The sequence below is a fragment of the Parambassis ranga genome, chromosome 6 (genome assembly GCF_900634625.1).
Source record: "Parambassis ranga chromosome 6, fParRan2.1, whole genome shotgun sequence".
NCBI lineage: Eukaryota > Metazoa > Chordata > Actinopteri > Ambassidae > Parambassis > Parambassis ranga.
The window spans coordinates 1,269,432-1,292,993 of NC_041027.1; the positions used below are offsets into that span (position 1 = coordinate 1,269,432).

Genomic DNA, 23,562 nt, shown 5'->3' on the forward strand with positions numbered 1-23,562 from the left:
AAGTGGCTTTATCTAAATTATGTTGTGTTAAATCTGCCATAGATATTATCTTAAACTGCATATCTGCTAGTGCATGATATTGAAACCTTGACAGATAGTGTTGCTGAGGAGAGCATGGTTTAGATGGTTAGCCTCCTTATTTTGCACACCAGTTTTGCTGTATCGACTCCTCATGTTTCACCTCTCATGTTCTGCCATAAGTTATTCTATTTCATTTTTTACCTCTCGTATTATCATGCTTCCTCTTTCAAACTTTAATCTGTAGGACTCATTCTCAGCTTCCTGCCTGTCCCTGCTCTCAGCGTGCCCACTAATACCTCTCGTTGTGAGTGACTAATGTCTGCTTCAAGCTGTTGTTGTAGTAGCTGCTGCCTGTTGGTCTTGTTGATTGACGTGTTGCTGCTGTTGTTGTTGTTGTGCTTGCAGACATTCTGGTTTGATCTGCACCAGAGGCTAACAGAAACAGACGGCACCACCAGCGCAGTAAGTAGACTAAACACTAAATGGATAAGCGTTGTACATTCCATGGCGGGACACAGCCCCACACCCCCACCCCCTCAGGGGGCCGAGCATCACTCAATGATGCACTGCCTCAAGACGCACCTTCATGGTGCAATTAACACTTGTAGCACAACCAGTGTGATACAAAAATAATCTCAGTGATGGAAATGTGTCTGTTTTGTTTTGTTGCCTAGACATAAATAATTCATAAATGCTGGGTATTCTCCAGGAGAATTAATAGTCACACTCTAACACCCACAGAGAAAATAACAGGCATATCAGGAGTCCAAGACACATGCAGCATTTTGGGTACGTGTCTGTGATAATGATCTGTGATTTATATGAATAAGCCATAAGCACAGCCTTTTTTTTCAGGATGTGGTTGGATTGAATCATAGGTCATTTTCAGTCACTAAAGCTCAAAAAGATGGCACACATGCCGGCAGTGAAGCGGCGATAAGAGTGCCATGAATACAGTCTCAAGCTATACAAGTCAGAGTAACCCTTGCCCTGACTCTAAAAGTCCTCTAATAAAAGGAAGAGACTTGAGATAAAGCTGCCTGTAGTAAAATGTCAGGTGTCAGTCTTTGAGCTGTGCATGCTTTTGATTTTTTTGACAGTCGTCAGCTTGTTGGAGGATGTTAGCTTGCAAATTCAGCCTGCCCTCACCAGAAACTGAGAGAATTGAACCTAACCCAGGGTGAAAAGATAACAGCTAATGGTGTCAGGGGGCTTGAACCTCGGACATCTGAGTGAAAGTCTGCTGTGTTGCATGTACCTCCTTCATCCCTAACCTACCTCTTTACTCAGATTTTTGAGGCTGTGTTGGTCCCATGTTCAGATGATGTTGGGCAATACAGCCATAAAATCATATCATATTTGGCAACCAAATTTGGTGTTTGTTTGTGAGGACATGTTGGCAAATTATGCATCAACTTCATTACATCTTTTTTTATAGGATGTTGGGGAACAGTTAAATAATACTGGAAACTGGTTGCTGATATAAAGTCCCCTTCAAAAGTATTAGAACAGTGAGAACAATTTATTTTTGCTATAGACTGAAAACATTTGGATTTGACATCTAAAGATGAATATGGGATCAACATTTCAGCTTTTATTTCCAGCTATTTACATCTGAATCCAATACACAACCTACAAGACAGCACCTTTTTGTTTGAGACTTAAAGTAGATTAAAGTGAAAAAGACTTAATATTTAGTTTTAAATCCTTTGCTTGCAATGACTGCATCAAGCCTGTGACTGTAAATAGACAATGACTAGTCTAAAACCTTCAATTTCTTGCCCCTGATGAACTCCTTTGTTGTTTTGGCTGTGTGTTTTGGGGCCTTATTCTGCTGCATGATAAAGGATCAGTTTGGGCAAATCTTTCTTTAAATTGGAAGCCAGGACGTTGCCTCCACTATGTTTCACAGATGAGCTTGTGTGTTTGGGATCATGAGCAGATCCTCTTTCTCTCCAAACTTTAGCCAGTTTGTAACTTTGGTAATCTTTGTCTCATCAGTCCATTAAACTTTGTCTCAGAATGTCTGTACTTTTTGGCAAATTCCAGCCTGGCCTTCCTATTCTTCTTGCTAACGAGTGGTTTGCATCTTATGGTGTAGCCTCTGTACTTTTGTTTATGAAGTCTTCTGCAAACCATCACTCCCGCCCTCTGGAGGTTGTTGCTGATGTCACTAATAGTTGGTTTAGGGTCTTTTATAAATGCAGTCTGCACAGACAAAACCAAATCAGAAACTGAGCGTTGACATTCAGTACTATTTATTCTTTGTAGTCAGTGTGTATCTCTAAAGCGTCAGGCATAATTTATAAAAGTTGTATGTATACAAACCACCTTTTTCCTACCTAGGTACTTAGTATGCAGGTTGTTTCTTTTCCAATTTTCTGCCTCAAGAAATGAACTACCAGATCATCCCCTGTTCACAGTAAACCAGTGTAATAATCACCTATTGCACTTTTGCCCATGGCAGTTGGGCCACTTATGGCTCCCCATTAGTTGCTGGGAAGCTGTGAGCACCCTGACTAAATTGTCCTGTTTTCATGGGCACAGACACAGAAAGGTTATTATAAAGACCTCTCACACCACTGAGAGAGAGAGAGAGAGAAAGTTCTGATCTGCTTTCAAAATGCATCTCTAAGAAGCACTTTAAAAACACTCAATACAGAGCAATTATATATGAAGCTAAAAAGAACAAGCACCAGAGGAATAAGAGTAAATTATAAGCTTTGAATAAAGTTTAGTTACTGTGGATACAGTCTTAAGAAACATCCTGGGAATTTAAAGGGGTCACTATCTGCAATTACCTTGCTTTTCAGGGTCCATTTGGTTGTTTAGTGTTCTGCTTCAAAGTAAACAGTATCGGTTGGGAACATTTTTGGTTTTGATGTAATTGTATTTGTGTGTTAGCACAGGCTGGTACGGTTCCCATGGTAATGCAACAACCTTCATTGCCCTCCCTCAGTGCTCCCAAACATGTGGTCAATCCAATTAAATGTGAAAACTCACACTAAAATCATAATTTTAGATGTTAAAACATTTCACTATGTGTACAGCATATGTACTGTACATATTAAATAATACCACAGCCAACAAATGGTGCAAAATGTTTCACATTTATATAAATAAGTGTGAAGGACTTTACTTGTTACTTGTTTAGTAGACCTTGAAATGTTTTTGTTTTTTATGAAAGTGATAATCTCTTGATCCATTTAAGGATCAAGCTCTGATATGGAGTTTAACTGCCTCATGCTGCTTTATACTGCAGATACATTGAACCACATGAAATTAAAAAAAATTAAATAAAATTTCATACCAAAACAAAACAAACAGATGAGTCCTTCACTTCCTGCTCCTGCACCCTTTACTGGGCTGTCCTTCCTCCACCTCCAGCTGTGAGCTACATGTGCAGCCAGCAACTCTCTGGCCAAGACTTTTCTTGGTGTTCACATGTTAAAATAGTTTAAGAATCTTAAGAATAACTGAATTGTAACTATATGTGCATAATTTATGATTGTCTGTCTTTTCATAAACTCAATATTTAAGGAAATGTAACGAATCTGCTGCCCTCTGACCTCACAAAACATATTGTTAATCATAATTTAAAAAAAGGTAGTAATTCCAGTCTTTTGTCCTCTTGTCAGTTCAAGTGTGCAGGACACAGAAGCTCTATAGACTGGTACACTGACTGGCAGAACCTTTACCCACAGCCCTGTCATTGGTCTAACACTAAAATGCAGCTGCAGCCCTACACAATAGTGTGCCATTCTCTGGTCTCTGCTCTATCATTAGGTGACATATTTCTATTGCTCAGGCTCTTGATGATCTTCAGGTCAAGATGGCCTCTTCCCCTTTCAACCAGTATTATTACCCATCAGAGAACATCCATCTGTCAGCTTGTTACTAATGAGTATGGCCTCCTTTCTTGTGGTCTTCTTTTCTTATACTCCTTTCTTTACCTTTTAGTTCACCCAGGCTGTCAGCACAAATCTGCATTTGCTTTATAGAGGCTGAATATGTTTTCACAAACAAAGCGCTTTATTAAATTGTCTGCGTCTCAGTAAATGCAGTTGCAGATGCTGTTATTTGCATCCTCTCCTAAACAGTGAACACTGTTTACACTGATTACACACAAACTCTGCTTCCAGGCTGGGGGCGTCGGTTTGATAAATAAAGACACAGACAGACTGTAAAACCGCAGAATAATAAATGTGTCCTCAAATAATGACAAAGTACCAGAACTTCTCTTTTCTTCCACCACCACCTGCTTCCTCCTCTCCTCAATCCCTTAACGCACACCATCACCTCCTGAGTCCTTTGGTCCTCTCTTCTCTTAACAAGGTCATGCTCTGTTTCACCTCTACATAATTCACCTCTCCTCCCACTGCCAGCTCAGTCTATTCCCCCGACCTTCCATTTTCCACCATGAGAACGACTCAGATGTGATTACCCATCATCTCCTCTTCCCTTTCAGTCCTCTGTCAAAGCAATCATCCCTCCTCTCTGCACAAAGATGGTTCGCTAAATCGTATCAACACACGGGGGATCATAATAAGATCACATACTGCAAGAGAGGTGTGGAGATACTTGGAAACTGCAGTTGTGGAGCTGTATTATTATATGGGGCAGCAGTGGCTCAGTGGTATAGCAGGGTTGTGCAATAACCGGAGGGTTGGTGGTTCAACTCAACTCAACAAGTCATTGTTGTGTGTCCTTGGGCAAGACACTTTACTCACACTGCCTCCAGTGTACTCACTGGTGTGGTGTGCCTTGCTGGTCATTGTATGACACTGCTTGGCAGCAACCTTAAAAACAATTTCCCTCTGGGATTATTAAAGTATCTAAAATATAAAAAAAAATAATGTGCATTTTACTTGGACACTTGAGTGGTTCGCTGACAATGATATCTGTCATGTGAAGTAGGTAAATCAATCACATGCGTCTCTCCTGTGCTTTTAAACCCCCAAGAGGCTTGTCAGGACAGAAAATCAGAGAAGCAATAAAAACTGCAGAAGATAGGACAAAAAGATGGAACATATGTAGGGATGAGTGGGGTAGAGGGGCAGATTATGGAGTAATAAAAGAAAGATAATAGAAATGAGGAAGGCAGTGGCGTAGGAAGCATTAAAGGGGGACACCTTCTGTGGGTGGGTGGTGAAAAAAAGTACATCAGTATATTATGAAATATAATATAATAATATGAAGTAGTTGCGATTTCCTGGGGATTTTAACAGGTTGTTAAACTATTTTACCTACAGAAGTAAACACTTAATGACTATTTCAGAGACAGATTCAACAAAAACTCGGTGACGAACAGAAACTAATTCCAAGTGAAACAACAGTTTTGTCAAACATACTGGTGCTACTACACTAACAGCCTCCATATCTGAGGCCTTCTCTCATTTACAGAGACAAAAAACTGGCAAATCCCATAGAAAAATGAACCAAACTGCTTAATGCAGATAATACTGAAACACTAAAAATACTAACTTACAAAAAGATGCATGTCTTTATCTTTATTTGCTTATAAAACTGCTCAATTCACAACAAACCTTGTGGATGTGTTTATAATGATGCCCTGCCTCATCTGCTGCATCAGTGTTTCCCTGTTCATATAATGCTCCACTGTGTCCTGACGGTCCATCACATGTATTTTATTCTTGCTGATAAGAATACAGCAGGTGGCTATGTGCACTGGCTCGGCGAGGCTGAAGCTAGCAGGCTAACAGGGGCTAACCTGGCCTTATTACAATATGGGAAAACAACTCTAACTCTCCGTGTCTTTGTTAGAATCTCCTCATGTCCATTGTGTCTGGGGAGGGAGCAGAAAAGGCAACAACATGTCATCAGACAAATAATACCGTCTACTGTAACTGACAGTAAACAGCAGCTTCCTCCCAACTTTTCTAAGTTGATTTAACATCAACCTAACGTCACCTGGGGCCATGTGACAAACAGTCAGGCTTCAGCATGAGCTGGACTTTGTGGGATGACACTGACGTTACCTCCTCCAGCTTCGAGCAGCACTGACGGTTCTCTTTACGGTGTTTTACGCTCGCTCGAAGAAAGCCACTGGCTTTGTTAGGTCTGTTACTATAGTAACGGTATTGCAGCGCTGTGGTAACCAAAACATGGAGTGGATTTCACCGGTGTGAGGTTATTCTCTTATGAACCAAGTGGAACGGAGTTTTTCACGAGCAATCGAAACAGCGTTAGGTGAAGTTTCCTACTCACTAAATGTGGGGGGGTCCAAACAGGCCGTTTTAAAATGTGGGGGGGACACGTCCCCCTCTGATATAATGGTAGAGACGCCTATGGAGGAAGGGAACCAAGAGGGAAGAAAGGCCACAAGAACACAAAGCATGTTTTCTATTTTAGAAGCGTCATTTTTTAATGACGTCTGAGATCCTGCTTTTTTTTTATTGCATACAGTATCTTTGCACAGCTATGTTTTGTATAAATGAAACACATAATCAGACAGCACAGAGCACAAACCTACACCCACGCCCAACTATTCATCCATCTTGTCAAGCTACACCATCTGAAGTATTGTCTTCCTTCTAGGTTTAATTTTGCGAGAAAATATGCAGTAATGTTTGACATTAAGCCAGGATATTATACCTGTAGACAAGCCCATGGAACAGAAGTGTGATAGTGATAAACAGTGATAGCAATATAATAAAACAAAGAAAGAAACACTGGCATTGAAAAAAAGATGCAGAGATGCTAGGCTTTCTGTGCATGACTCCTAACTGTATTGAACTCTTCCCCTCTATATGCTACAATTCTGTCTTCTGTTTATATAAACAGCCTCCAATGTCTGAGTCATACATAGGAAGGATTAACATTGATATTATTGTGACACTGTAGCAATACAAAGCTTGTGTAACCAGCTTTTCAATTTTACACCAACTTTGTACTAAGCAAAGACAAGATTCAAACTGCTTTACAATTTGATTAATAGAATGGAATAATTACAGACAATAAGAGATTAATAAGGGGGAGGTGTGGGGAAACATAGGAAAGGTGATAAGCTGGCATTTAAAAATTAGTGAGAGGGCTTAAAAAAGAGGCCACAGGGAGAAAGTTAAAGCTAACATAATGAGGAAAGAGGAAATAAAGGCTGCCAGCTGGAGAGCAGAGTCATGCTGTGTGATTAAGAGATGAATAAATAGCTTCAATTCATGATATAATGTATGTTTCAGTAGGAAATCGACAAATAGAACAGGCACTCAGAAGGTTAGAGAAGTTCACAGAGGATCATTCAGGACAGTAAAGAGTATAAAAAAATATCAATAATCAAGACATTATAAATATGTATAGCAGTTCACTGCAGTGCTCGCTGCAGAGATGGACTCTTTGAATTAACCATAATTCTCCAACAACAGCAGTGCTGACTCAGACACAGTGTGAAATAGGCTACCTTACAGCTAATGCGTGTCGACCGTACACAATGGCGCTTTAGTGCTTCAACTGTGCATTTCATTCAGCACAATCTACATTCATTCAATTATATAATTATTATGCAACTGCTTTATACTCGTGTGCCATATGTGCAAAATTGTAAGACCTTTTAGCTTAGCTTGGTATGAGCACTTAACACAGAGAAACTGACGGCCTGAGAATATAGACTAACAAAACCTGACTTATCGTAGTGTTATCTTCAGCGCATAACTAACAGTGACATCACCAATAGACAGGACACGCTATGCTTATCAAGCAGCTCACTCTGCTGCAGTATCTGTCTATGTGTCTGTCTGTCTATGTAACATCACAATATGTTGTTTAATTTGGTCTGACAACATATTAAAGGTACAAATTGTAAGATGGTTCCTGGTTCAAGTCTGGCTGGGTAGCTGTGTGGAGTGTGCGCATCTCCCTGTGCCTGTGTGGTTTTCTTCTGGTTACTCCAGCTTTCTCCCACATAAAGATGTGCATGTTAGGTTAGTGGTGGGCTCTGAATTGGCTGTAGGTGAGAGTGTAAGAGTGTTTTATCTCTCAGCTGGAATAGGCTCCACCCCCTGTTGATTTCAGAAAATGGATGAACGTACCTTTGCCATCATGTGACATCTATGTATTGTGTTGCAGAGATATTTGCTGACAATAGCATGCTAAGCAATGTAACCTTAGATAGGTCTAGTGCATCCCTCTTCTTCTTGCCTTTATGCTGGTTAAAATACATGTATTTTAAATAGATGCAAAAGAACAAAAAAAGCATATTTCCTCAAATTATTTGTTCCACTACATCTACGTACTATCAGTGTCCCTGAATATATATGTAGGCCTGATTCTCTCTGTTCAACAGACCTTTCTGTAGCCTTTCTCAGAGAGACTATTTTAACGCTTTACATTTAATTGTGTCTGTTTAGGCTTCTACACTAATCTTAATTGCAGTATATGTAGAATTAAAAGGTCTTGAAAGTCTTACATATGGGTTTCTGAGGCCTGCTGATGCGCTCCAGTGAAGCAGTTGATTTAAGCTGCTTTGCACAAGAGCACATCAGTGGGAAAAGTGTTTTTGTGAAGAGGGCTCCTCGCATTCATTTCCTTCATTCCTCTACATCTGACTCCTGCTGTCAACATCAGGTTACCATTATTCTCCTTTTCATGAAATAGCTTTTGATGCTTCAGTTTCAGCTCCAAACGAGCTCTTTCATTTTGCTTTTTATCACCCCAGCTCACAGAGATTTTTGTCTGAACACATCCAAGCCACTCTCTTGGGGGCATTTTTTTTATAAATGCAAATTTACAATAGCTGCACTACAGTGATGAAATAAAGAGAGCCAGGTGTTTATAAAGTCTGCGGTCTTTCTGCTGCTGTGACAAGTCATCGCTGTCGATATTTGAAGGTTATATCACAGTGCAGAATGAAAAGATTCAAAAGGATGAGAACCGATTCCTCTCTAGGTTCATGCAGTGAATATTGCCAAGGTTGAAGCTTAGGAGCATTTACGTCTTGACAGCACAGCAAGTGTCATACAGTATTTACAGTTATTAGAGTTATGTGCAACGTTCGCAAACACTACCCTTTCATGTTGTTTGGGACAAAAACATCCTCTAACTTCAGTTTTAAAAATATATCAAATAAATATTTTTTTCATATTTTTTTGCATAGACCTTTTGATTAACTTCAGTTCTGATCAAAAGTAGTGAAAAAATCATTTCCCCCCAGGATTTTAACCCTTTAATCACCAATTTTATAAGGGGTGGTGCTAAAAATTGGAAAAAAAAACACACAAAATGGCTCATTTTTAATAGAAAAGGTGAATGTGGACTGGATTTTTTTAACCTTTATTACAGTCTTGGTCATGTCAAACATCAATAACAACATTGACTTTATTGCATTATTAGTTTTTGCACAGCACTGGATTTTCATTTTTTCTCCCTTACGTGTTGTTCGTGGCCATTTTGTCCCATAGACTTCCATTATAACCAAAATTTTTGACTGCACAGCCATGGCACTACATAAGCATGCATTCTAGATTGTAGGTGGTTTACCCTGTTGGCAGGAGGTAAAATTTGTGATTTTTACAGTTAATAACTTAATGACCCTATTAAAATCCTGGGGGAAAAATATTTTTTCACTGCTTTTGATCAGACCTGAAGTTGAGGTCTAAGCAAAAAAATTTCAAAGAAATATTTATCTGATATATTTTTGAAACCGTTAAAGTTAGAGGACATTTTTGTCCCGAACAACACGAAAGGGGGTAAAATTTGCCCACAGTGTACTGTTGACCTATGAAAATTTTTAAAATCATATTAACAAAATGTATTTAAAATTAAGCTTGTTGAGCAGAAATTATTCAATTTGCTAACATATTGACAATGTTATGGCCAAAATAAACAGAAAAATTACTCTCGGAGGACAAAAATGTCCCGAATGTTGCACAAGGGTTAAGCTTAAGATCATTTGACCTCTGACCTGAGGAGAGAGATAAGATATTTTTAAGGAACAATACATTAGTTTATCTCATTTGTGAGAAGTCCTTGAAAAGCAACGTAATGCTGCAGGATCCAAAAACTATAATTATGTGAGCCTACATTTTAATCCAACAATACAACTGCTATGCTATTTATACATGCCCAATAAGATTTTAACATCTGTAGCTCTTGGTTAAACGAGTATTATTAATGTGGTTAGATTAAGTTGTGTTTGTCTTCCCTTTGGCTAAAACAATACTAATGCTTCATCCCACTTCCGTACCTATGGCTACTGTATATAATTACATAAATAATGCATTTTGCAGCTTGTTTGCAATTAGGGATTCAATTAGCTAAATTGTTAAACAATTAGCTAACTATAGTAAAAATACTAATGTGGTCATTTTATTTGCTAATAGTATCCTGATGGTTAAGTGCAAGAAACTTAAAGGGATTAGGTGTTAATATTTCTTTCAACATTTACTCACACTACACTAGTAAATAAAGTAGTAAAGTATCATGTGACAATAGCATATATTAGGATTTGAAGTCAGTCATGACTGAGGGATGTACTACAAAGCAGAAGAACATACGGTAATAGGGAAGTTGACCTATGAAGCAGAGATCCTGGGGTGACAAAGTTCATATCTCCATCACAGCTCCCGACATGCCTGGCTGTGAATTTAGGGCACACAAAGAAAGGCTTGGCTCTGTCCAACTTGCTTCGTGGAATACACCCTTGCATCTTCTCAGTGTCTTGATGTATAACTGGTGGCACTTGTTCTCTGAATGTCTCCAATCCCCGGGTGGCTGTTTGTGTTTTTGGCACTTGAGATTTTCTCTGTAAATTCAATAACTGCTCCTACATGCATTAATCAACCACAACCCGCACTGCCTCCCTCCTCCCTCTTCTTCTGTCTCTGCTGAAACACAATTTAGTCCACTTAGTCTGCAAACCTGATAGCAGGCTCACTGTATCTGTCGCTGTGTGTGTGTGTGTGTGTGTGTGTTTACCTTCATATATTTTGACTTAGCCTTTATTGCCTGCCTTCTCTCTTTAATTGACTTCATTGACTATTTTGTTGCAGGCTTTTATCCAAACAACTACTTACCTAACTGTGCTGAAAGGCCTTGTTGGTTGTGAATACAGCAATACTGCATTGTTCTTTTTTAATCAGTAACAAAAGCACACTCTATGATCCATATTTAATTATTAACAATCATCAAAACAAGAGTAAACCCAGAAAACAAGTAGGTCAGCTGTTGCACAACTAACAAGGATGAATGTGCTGCAAGCGTTTGATAAAAGCAACAAAAGGTCAGGAAGAATAAAAGAAGAAAACCAGTGAATTACGCTGAGCGGGAGAAGAAAAAAACTTCAGGATCAAAGCTGTGAAACACACATTTACACACACACACACAGTGCGGCTATGTTTTGCTGTTATCAATCCCAGCACCTTCGTTTGTCTTCTGGAGTCAGCACAGCGTTATTTCTCACACAGTAGGACTCAATAAATGCAAATCACAGTGTCAGTATGACTAAAGATCACTGATGGACAATAGAGAGGGGGAGAGCCGGATAAATAGAATAAGGAGTCAGATATATAATGTAGATCCAGAAAAAAAGTTAGAGAGAGGTAGTGCTGTTTGTGAATGCAAATCAAGTTGCGGCATAATGACATACTGCAATATGTTATACAAAAAAAAATTCAAGTCAGGTTGTGAATGTCAGGATTTTTTTTTCCCTCTGAGCCATTTAAAATGCCTCCTTTTTACATGGACATTAAGCAAAGCATTAATTTACAGAGAGCAGGCTCTCTGCATCCTGCAAATGCACTACTGAGCTGCAAGACACAAGCAACCCTGCCAGAGCCATTGACACTAAACATACTGGTGAATTATTTGGCCATAAAATGTATTTATAATAACTTACGTATGAGAACATGTGTGTATTTTCCAGTGTGTGTTCATGTGGACAGAGACCCTTTGCAATGGCAGCCAAAATGGCAGCTGCAAAAGGAAATAGTTTTCCTTGTAAAACATATATGATGTTGATGATCTTTACCTAAGATGATCTTTACCTAACCCCCTACCGAGGTTTAATGCTAACTTTAACCAGTAGTTTTCTTTTTTTTGTGTTGATGTATTGTTGACCAAATGTGGCACATTGTGGGGAGGACATATTGGTGAAAATCAGATGGTAGTGATCGCTTTAGTCTTTAAAATTGAAGCAACAATGCCATGTAAGAAGGACAGGGAAATGGTCCACTGTCAGTTGGAGCCATCTACCAAACCTCCTACCTTCTAATATGTATTCTGGCAACTTTACACCATGCCATGGAAGAAATAGCTGATTTGCACAAGTGAACATGAAAAAGTGTCCATAAATGGACAATTTGTGTCAGTGTGCAACAAAGAATACATTACATAATGTGACTTTTACTACTATGACAGTGTGTGGTGACAGCACAAGATCAGTGTAGCATAATTAGCAGTTCAACAGATACTGCACATATGCAGAACTGTCAAAAGCCCCAATTTAAAAAGCATTTTTTTGTCCACTATGAGCCTAAACAGCTGGACTTAGAAGTGTTTAACAACTATATCTCCCAATATTTGCTTCACTGTAATGTTTGATAATTTGCTGTAATTTATGCAGGTAAATGCTGTGTCTCTCACTGGGAAACACATTTGTATGTAAACCCTGGGAAATCAGGAGATAATGGCACAGCTGTGAAGCATTGGTGCTGTGGGTGCTGATGATGATCTCCCAGTCTGACGTTCACAACTCACTAATTATTGTGAGGACTGTGATTCACCTCACCTGAGGATTGATAGTAACTTAGACAATGTGGTTAGAAGAAACATGTAGTTAATGAATATATATTTAACAACCTGATCTCACAGAAATACGTGACATACACACGGATTGTTAACACTAAATTACGTGGCACCGACACAAAAAGTAGTGAAATTACGTGCAGGCACCACGGAAAACTGTCTCCATAGAAAGTCAATGCGGGGCATTTACAGGGACACAACGTTTTTTTAATACGTGTGGACACCACAGTCATGAGCGGCAACAGAAATGAATGAGCCGATTCGATACAGTCATGTCGCTCTGACAATTCACGCATTTCTCTCAGCGATATGGCCCTTAATAAACCTTTTTAGGAAACAATCACTATTTTATTATTATTTAACACAAACGAACCGGCCCAACACGACCATCTATGTCGACATACACATTTATTTGATCTATAAAAGTTGTTTTTTAATGCAACAGTGCTTGATATGATTGTGTGCGACAGCATTTCCTTATGAAATGACAGGAAATGGGGTGTGTAGAAGTAACGTGGAGACATTTGTTGAAGTGAGCATGTGGTTATTTCATTTTTGAGAACGACTAGATTGAAAGACGGTCAAAGCTAACGTCGGTTAACAGTTGCTCTGGACGGAAGCGTCGTCATGTTGCCATGGTAATGCAACTTGCAGGCCCGCTCGTGGTTACGTAAATTGCCTGCGACAACGCATGCATTTCACTAAGCGATTTCACCTAAATAAACGTTTATTTTTTACTTGGTTTACCTCGTTTAATGTATACTTCATCTCCAAAATCTTCTACATATTTATCCGTGTCCATCTTTTGCCTGGTGCACGTTTGTTCATATTGTTTTCTAAGTAGTTGTGTATTAATTAGGGCCCGAGCACCGAATGGTGCAAGAGCCCTATTGAAATGCAAGTGTTTATTAGGGTGCAAGAGCCCTATTGAAATGCAAGCGTTTATTATTATTATACGTCATTCTTGTTTCGCCCACGGTATCGCAAATTTGACCCTCTGAACATGCTCAAAAACTCACCAAATTTGGCACAAAATTGTCCCCCGACGAAAATCGCGACTTGACACTGTTGCCATTGGCGGGTGTGGCTGCATGGCTCTGCAGCGCCCCCTAAAGTGTGAAAATATTCACCGCAAGTGCTACAGACCTGAAACTCGGTACACTGATGTATCACCTCGTGACAAGAAAAAAAGCCTCTTGGACGAAAATTCCACCATGTACAGGAAGTCCGCCATTTTGAAAAAAACACGCCTTTTTCCAATTTGCACACCCTGCACTTTTGCGAACTCCTCCTAGGGGAATTACTTGATACGGCTGAAAATTGGTGCACTCGCCCCTTAAAGGGTCAAGGACTGAAAGTTATCAAAAACGCAGCACTTCGTCATACGGTCTGGCTGTGGTGCCACCACGAAGTTGACCCTTCGCCAACGCACAGGAAATGGATGTGTTTGTGTCTGTATCTCCCACATACTTCATCCAATATAAATAAAAAAAAAACAGGCACGCTGAGCCTGTCATTCTGAGCAGATTGATATGCTTAATGACCACAAACTCTCATAGCTCCACCTACTGGCGGTATGAATTGTGTTCAGGCTCATTATCCATGTTCCACACCTCGTATTTGAACGAACTAGGGAAATACTCTGACGGACCTGAGATTGTCACATGGTTCTGAAGACATGGCTGAGCAAAAGTTATCAAGAACACAGCACGATGTTACACCGTGTGGGCGGGGCATCGCCACAAAGGTGACCCTTCGCCACCACAGAGAAAGCTTCTGTGTTTCTTGCTTTGTTCATCCTACCTGCCTTTTACTCTATCATGACATCAGCCCCTGTGCACCTTTTCATATCACCTCATCGTCATATGTGGCCGTGGCCACATGGCTCAGCAGTGCACCCTGGAATGAGATTTGCTTCCCCGTTTGACCTACAGACACACAAATTGGTACGCATATGTATCACCTCTAGACAAGAAAAAAAGTCTCTTGGAGGTATCCTCTAAAATGCACAGGAAGTTAGCCATTTTGAAAAAACTGCGCCATTTTGCATTTTTCACTCCCTGCGCTATTACAAACTCCTCCTACAGGATTTCTCCAATCCACCTGAAACTTGGTCTGCTTACTCTTAAGGCACTAGGGACCAAAAGTTATCCAAAACGCAGCACTTCGTCACACGGTCTGGCCATGGCACCGCCACAAAGTTGACCCTTCTCCAACGCACAGGAAATAGATGTATTTTTGGGTGTATCTCCCTTATACTTCATCCTATGTGGATGAAGTATGGGCGATAGGATAGGAGGATAGGCAGCGGCTGCTGGTCCTGCGGACCACAAGGGCTGCGAGGGCCCGTCATCGCTGCTTGCAGCTTTAATATTTAAATTGCACTTCATATTGGTAGTAATCACCCATGCAGCCAGTAGTTCCTCAGTTGTGTGGTTCCATGGTGTAATGGTTAGCACTCTGGACTCTGAATCCAGCGATCCGAGTTCAAATCTCGGTCTCCCTGTCACTGTTGTGTGTTCTTGGGCAAGACACTTCACCCTAGCCTGTGGCGTGCCTTGCTAACCCTAACCTGATTAGTCTGAACTGCTGCTAGCACACACAGTAGCTTGCTTAACCTGGCTTTTAACATGAACAAACTATAATCACATGACACTGGTTGGATTTCTTTGTGTAACTGTTGTATTTTATTAGATCATCTGAAGTATGTTGACATGGCTGTAGATCTACGTTGCAGATCAGATTTTGGTGGTGGAGATACCACCATGCAAACGGCCGCCATTTAGCTGACGATGACGTCAATCTGCTGTCTTGATGTGACAGTTAACGTTAGCATGTAGCATATAGCCTAGCAAATAGTTGGCAAGTAGCCGCCAAATGAATGACAGCTTGATGAGGCGACACGTGACGTCCGTTGCCGTGGAAACCATATGGTTTATACCGGTAGTCTTCTTCAAAACTTTACTTTTGTATTATAATATTATCTAAATACTATACATCATAATATTAATATGTTTACTGTCATGATTACTACCAATATGTATAAGTGCAATTTAAATATTAATACACAACTACTTAGAAAACAATATAAACAAACGTGCACCAGGCAAAAGATTGACACAGATAAATATGTAGACGAATTTGGAGATGAAGTATACATTAAACGAAGAAACCAAGTAAAAAAATAAACGTTTATTTACGTGAAATCGCTTAGTGAAATGCGTGCATTGTCGCAGGCAATTTACATAACCACGAGCGGGCCGCAAGTTGCATTACAATGGCAACGTGATGACGCTTCCGTCCAGAGCAACTGCTAACCGACGTTAGCTTTCACCATCTTTCAATCCAGTCATTCTCAAAAATAGAATAACCACATGCTCACTTCAAAAAATGTCTCCACGTTACTTCTACACGCCCCATTTCCCGTCCTTTCATAAGGAAATGCTGTCGCACACAATCATATCAAGCACTGTTGCATTAGAAAACAACTTATATCGATCGTGTATGTCGACATAGATGGTTGTGTTGGGCCGGTTCGTTTGTGTTAAATAATAATATAATAGTGATCGTTTCCTAAAAAGGTTTATTAAGGGTCAAATCGCTTAGAGAAATGCGTGAATTGTCAGAGCGACATGACTGTAATTAAATCGGCTCATTTATTTCTATTGGCGCTCATGTCCGTGGTGTCCACACGTATTAAAAACTGTGGTGTCCCTACGAAAATGCCCTACATTGACTTTCTCTGGAGACAGTTTTCCGTGGTGCCTGCACGTAATTTCTCTACTTTTCATGTCGGTGCCATGTAATGCAGTGTTAACAATCCGTGTGTATGTCACATATTTCTGTGAGATCAGGTTGTTATTTAATCATTGTGATGGATGTTATTCTGCGATCGTGGACTTCATACTGCACTGTTGTGCTTACTACTGCAAACATGTTTACCAGTGTAAGTAGAAGGCGATGAAAACACTAAATAAAATGTATTAAACTGAAATATTTAGTTAAATGATGCTGTCCATAAGCTTCATACCATACCTCTAACCACTAAAATGTCAGGTTCAGGTCTGTTTTTTTTAACCAAATGATGAGGATGGTCTATATTTACCTCTGTAAAAAGCTGCATGGTTTCAAGTTTTGCTGTTTTCACCTGCCCAAGCATAAAACTTATTAGAGCTCAAACACATTTCTGTAAATGCATGTCCTGAGATGCATACAGAGAAGAACCACAGAAATGAAACCCTCAGCAACAGATATAAACATCGATAAAAGGAATAATTTGGAAGATAGATGGAGAAGCAACAAGCAGAATGAATTTAGTGGAATTCATAATTAGAGAAGAACTGAACTGAATCTTCTGGGATAAGAAAGGAGCACAGCTTATAATTATGATATTTTAAAGATGTGAAAAAAATCTTGGTATTCACTACTTGGAGGTCAAGATTATACTGCCTGAAGGAATACAGAGTGAGTTATGCTGCAATAAAAAGAAGAAGAAACACCCTTACTGCAGATACCCCTAATGAATAAGTGTATTACTACAATGTGTGTGAAAGATGCAGGCAGCTTCAGAGGGAATGTGTTTGTAAGTGGAAAATGGATGAAAGGATTGACTGAAGGTGGCGGCATTAAAAAAAAAAAAAAAAAATTTTGTCCATGGAAATGTCTCAGCTGGTGTTGCGTTATCAGGACATCAGTGGCAGCTGTCATTTCAGATGTGCTTTCTTTATGAGTTTTGCCATTTCATGATAGCTCCACTGGGATTCACACTGAGTAACAACAGACAGCGATGTAGGTTGCAGGTTTAGCAACAGTGACAGTGGTACCATTTGAAATTGTGTGTAAAACATTTCATATTCTGCCTGTGGTTAGCCTTGTTTGAATGTCTTTGCTTTTGGAAGCAACAAGCTAAGATATTGGATGATTGTCTGATTAGTCTTTGGTCCAGTAACATTGATTTTTTGTGTGTGTGTGCAGAACGCACAAAAAAGAATGAACAAAAAACAAAAAAACAGCAGAACAAAGACATTTTAATGTAACAAGTGGAAGACAGACAAAAGATATAACTCGATAGACTTTGAACATAAAATGTAAGAGTGGTGTCTTGTGATGCTGTGCGTGCTTGTGTGTGTGTGTGGGAGGGATAACAATAGCATAAGATCTGCATGCACACTCATGCATACAATCACACACCTCTGATTATATTAAACTTATGTTAACAACATCTGTAATAAAAAGAATAAACATATTTATTGACATTGTATTACACTGGGTGTTGTGGCTGCAGTAGGGTAAGTACAAAGAAATTATTATGAAGAAAATGTATTTATTTTTTAAGATTCTACTCTACAGGCACTTATTCAGCCTGTGAACAACAGGATTGTAATTCAGTCCTTTGACAATCGTGATGAAGCATGTAAAACAACAGGAGCTCAGGGGACACGAACCCCAGCATGTTCAGTGAAAGTCTGGGATGTCAGCTTCACCACTGCCTCTGCAGCTTCCTAACACTGACCTTCTTGGCCTATTGGTCACATGGCCAGGTAACATCATGTGTTTTTTCTAGAGTGGGTTACAACAGAATATGTCAGGATGTGTTGGATTTTTGACACATTTTTAGCAGATAAATATATTAGGGAAACCGAAAATGAGGAATCCAAGGCCGAAAACCAAAACACCAAAACAAAACTTATTATGCCAATTATTAGTACCATTGCATTTATGGCTATAACTGTGTACTAACCTCGCTAAAATCAAGGCATTGCAAAGGCACAACTTAATATTAATGTTTCAAAGAATAAAGCAATTGAAAAATGTATTTAGCACATTCAAACAATGCACAATATAAAATAAAATAACTTAGCTTGACCCCACTTATGTGTACATTATGTGTACATCTTATTTAAATATGGCCAGTGCATATTAAACATTTTGTCAAATTAAAAAATTGTCCAGCAGAAAAATAAACCTGATGTCACATATACAGTAAATCAGAACAGAATAGCCTGTCTATGATTTTTTTGAGGCATTCTACTGCAGGATCTGACTGAACACATCAGACAGCGAGGGCGCGCTGTGCGCTTTCCCGTCTCTAAGCGGTTCTACGCATCCATGCGGCCTGGATCATTTCGCGTGCACTCCAAGTATGATCTTTAATACGCAGATGAATACACTGATGAAGTGCACAGAATCCGAGTAGTGAAACGTGTGCTGACGGACTACGAGTGTACTTTTTAAAGTTTTCACTCCGCGGCCCGTCTCAACCTCTTTACTTAGAAGACGCTTTAGTGCTGCGTTTAAAAGAATAACAGCTGCAGGCGCATCAGAGGAGCAGATCTCTTTAGTTAGCTGCTCAAATGGAACAAGAAAAGACACCGTGCTACATGCTGGAGTGTCATCACAACAACATCCTGTTTCGAAAATTCGGTGCATCCCTAAAATATATATTTAATGCAGACACTGAGATTATACTTTAAGTATAATATGTCTACCTACCACGTGGCGTCTGTTCCACCAACCAGAAAACAAACACACGAAAAAAGATGTCAGCTAATGCTTAAAAAGGACTGCTGCTGTTCCCTGAAAGATATTTCTTCGTGTTCTCCAACTGCTGGAGTCAGCAGGTCATTAGAGCCATACTCCAGTCATCCATCTATTAATGCTTCCCAAGGAGAGATGCAAATTATTCTCAAACTACTGAAGGGGTTCTTTCCTTCCCTTGTTTCCTTCATTTGAATAAAGGAGGTATTCCTTGAGCCCAGAGCAAGAAGAAGGGACAGCAAGGAGGACAAGGAGGGGTGAGAATAGGGAAGTATAGAGAAAGAGTGATTAAAAGAGAAGTAAATGATGAGAGAAAAATGAAGGGATGAGTGTGTGGAAAAAAATACTGCGGAGCATTGAAATGTCAAAGAGAGGAACTGGGGAAATGAAGAGGAAGGCCTGAAGACAAGGCGGTGGGGGGTGGTGGGGTCTATTGAGAGATGAGGGAAGGTTTGAGAGAAAGCCCTGTGTAAAAGGAACTGGTATTTCCTAGTTCCCATGGTAACACAGCTGATACTCCAGCTCCCCCCTCCACATGCTCACACATCTGCTGCTCCCGTTTCACACCCAGTGGGATAACATACCTCTCTACATCATATTAAACGCATACATACATACATATACAGTGCAGTGTACAGTGTCCTTAATAGATGGTGAAGATCTCTGCATATTTTATATAAAGCCTCATAGGGGGTTCACATACAGATGGGAAGAGTGTCAGAAGTTTTATACAGTCCAACACACTGCTGTGCTCCCATTATATAACCGAAGAGCAACATTTCAGTCAGTACGACCTTCCTCGGGCACTTATTGGCCACAAATGGTGCTTTCACATGTCACACAGAAAAAAAACAGGCTGCAGTAGTTTCATTGTAAAGACAGGATGGTTATTTTATTTTATAGAGACAGAATTGAGACATTACTGAAAAAGCAATGTGACCAACACTTGTGGTTGCATTGTCCAGTAGCATGATGTGAAAATGCTCACAAGGCTTAAAACAGCAAAAAATACAGAAATCAATAACATTTTTATAACTGTATGAACTAGGCTTCATGCATATTTACAGTATACTGTGATTCAACTTCCTGTCCAATCAGACACTCAGAAGGATCCTATAAACACACATAAACACACACTTTAGTCTTTATAGGTGCAAGAAGAAGCACTATTATTGAGGTTCTTGCTGACACAACATACTTTTACACACATGCTGATCAGCTGCTGGCAGTGCAACATAATATGTCATATACTGTATATTGAAAGTTCAAGTTAGGTCATCAGTGGTACAAAGCAATGGCTGACATCTAGCACAGTATACATATTTACAATTAAATTAAAATGACTACAAATACATTAACTGATAAAGATCGTGTGATGTGATTAAAAGCTTTAGATGGCTACTAAATAGACCCGTTGGTGAGATTGTTTGATCAATTACTGCCAATTAGTTTGTAATTTTCTACATGCGCAAGTTCGCAGGAAGGGTGTTCAAGCTTGTTGCTTCCAATCAGTCATGGGAATGTAAATAATTGAATATGCCAATGAGTTAATCAATGGCAATACAGGAATATGTTTTGTAACTTGACAAACATTTAAGAGACACTGTACTCATTGTTTTTATCTTAAAATTTAAGGGTGATAAGTGTGCAGGACATAATTCTTCAGAAACCAGATATAAAGTTGTGCTTTTTCTGCTTAATGATATCATTCAGATAGTACCACAACCTAAAAAAAGATAAATGAGTTATCTGCAGTGTTGTTAATTTAAATCCAGACTAAAGTTAGAGTTGAAGTGGTTATGCAAACTAAAACTAATGTTTTTGTCAGGGGATTCGGGTGGCTTAGATGAGCACTGTATGAACATGGTGTATATATTTTTAAAATGATTCTTACAAATGCATTGAACAGTTGAAATAGCTGTTAGCTGTTATTTTCCCAGGTGTTAATGAGTGATGTGGTTCCCAAGGACTGTTACCTACACGGGTAGTGCTTTGATGCTGACCATTAATACAGAGGTTAGCAGGGCAGAGGAAACAGAGACAGAGTGCCAGAGGCTCCGTATTTATCACCTCTGCAGAGCCACAGAGATCGGAAGAGAGCAGATGTAATCACAGTGATTTGCTCAGGGAGGCGGGATGGTTAATGGAGTGGTGCTGATTAGATTAGCAGAGGCTGCTGGGCAATGTAGTTTCTAATTGAGTTGGTACAGATGTGTGTGTGTGTACATGTATTTAGGTAGAGTGTAGACCATTGACAGTAAAAACTATGGACAGAGCTTTCGTGACGTCACCCGTTTGTTTCTGAAGAGCCGTTCTGAGGCTCAGTGGGAGGTTCCAGGACGTTGATGACCGCCGCCATGTTGGCAGCGTCACGTCAACTAAAACTCCGAATATGGACAAAGAGGGGGAGCACGAGCGGGGTTTAGGGGTGCGGGCGATCGTGGGAGCAGGAAACTCACGCTGTGATACGTCAACTGTCTGTCACTCAAGCGGCAACACCCATAATTATGCGTAATTTTAAGTCCGAATACAATTGAAACGAGTGAGTTGTAAAAAAATTCACCCCCCCCTACAACTGACACTAGAAGAGAACCTATCATCTGAGACCAGAGTGGTTTTTTGTACCAGGCTGTAAACATGTACTTTTCTGCTGTGAAATCGGCCATTTTAACATGGGAGTTTATGGGAAATTACTCGCTTTTGGAGCCAACCCCCAGCTGTTGCAGCGTGAATTACAAGTTTTGACACTTCCACATGGGCTTCCACTTTGAGCCCCGAAGGTTGCCGCTTGGTGTAGACGGATTGTAATCCTGTCTGATTTGATCCTTTTTGAGTATTTCATTCCTACATGCCGGTGCGATCATTGCCTCGTAAATCACACACATACATACAATGCGTATATTTACAGCCTAATGTGGCAGCAGTGCTGATGCCTTATGACAGCAATTTAAAGCCTCAGTATGCAGATGCAGATGTGTTGAATACTTTGAGCCTGCACGTGTAGAAGATGTGAGCGATGAAGCTAATGGAGGGCTCTCACACTTGCTAGAACAATTAGGAATGTTTATTATAACAGGATACATAACAGGGGAAAGGTAACATAAAAATTAAAGCTGCAAGCAGCGATGATGGGCCCTTGCAGTCCTTGCGGTCCACGGGGCCAGCAGCCGCCGCCTCCCCTATCGTCCCATGACCTCCCTCCCCCCGGTAGCGGCATGAGCTGTGGTCTGCATGCCAGAAGAGTACACCAAAACACACACATAGAAAAGACAGGTCCTCCAGCCAGTAGGTGGCGCAGTGACTGTAACATATCAGCATATCAGTGTGTGCACAGTCAGATGTTTAGCATGACTGTAAAGTTTCATCCACATAGGATGAAGTATGAGGGAGATACAGCCACAAAAACATCTATTTCCTGTGCGGTGGCGAAGGGTCAAGTTTGTGGCAGCGCCACAGCCAGAGCGTATGAGGAAGTGATGCATTTTTGATAACTTTTGGTCCCTAACCCCTTAAGGGTGCACCAATTTTCAGCTGGATTGTGCACAAAGGTGCGGTGAGTGAAAAATGCAAAATGGAAGAAATCATTCTCCGGGGGCTCCGGTGCTCCCTGCCTGGGCCGTTCGTATGGCCCCAGCTCCGTTCACGGCTTCAGCACAGACAACACCACCCCCTCCCGCTCCGCCTGAGGGCGGGCTCCCGATGACATCACCATTTCCGGTTCCGCCCGGAGGCGGGCTCCAGATGACGCCATTCTCTCCGGCGCCGCCCAGGGGCAGGCTCCAGATGTCATCGTCCCTTCCCCAACGGGGATGTCCCAACGCCGGTGGTCTTCGGCTCTGGCTTCCTGTCTGGACCCTGGAGGGTCTTCTGCCTCGTCTTCGGCTCTGGCCTCCTGTCCGGACCCTGGAGGGTCCTCGGCCTCGTCCTCGCTGGCGTTCTGCCCGGACCCTGGAGGGTCAGCAGCCTCATCTCCGCCGACCTTCTGCCCGGGCCCAGGAGGGTCTGTCGTCTCGTCCTCGCTGGTGGTCTTCCGCCCGGACCCAAGAAGGGTCCGTGTCTCCATCTCTGGTGTTTTTCCGCTAGGACCCTGGAGGGTCCCCGTCTCCATCTCTGGTGTTTTTCCGCCCGGACCCTGGAGGGGCCGTGTCTCCATCTCTGTTGTTCTTCCGCCCAGACCCTGGAGGGTCTGCGACCTCGTCTCTGGCGTTCTCCCGCCGTTTTTCTCGACCCTGGGAAATCTCGGCCTTC

General features: G+C 40.8%; 1 protein-coding gene across 1 annotated transcript in view; it reads left to right on the forward strand.

Annotated features, from left to right (window-relative positions):
* necab2 (N-terminal EF-hand calcium binding protein 2) overlaps positions 1–23,562 on the forward strand; it is a 164,666-nt gene that overhangs the window by 128,481 nt on the left and 12,623 nt on the right. The window contains exon 9 of the mRNA XM_028408298.1: positions 427–483. Within this exon, the coding sequence (XP_028264099.1) occupies positions 427–483 (57 nt within the window). The remainder of the gene's footprint in view (positions 1–426; positions 484–23,562) is intronic.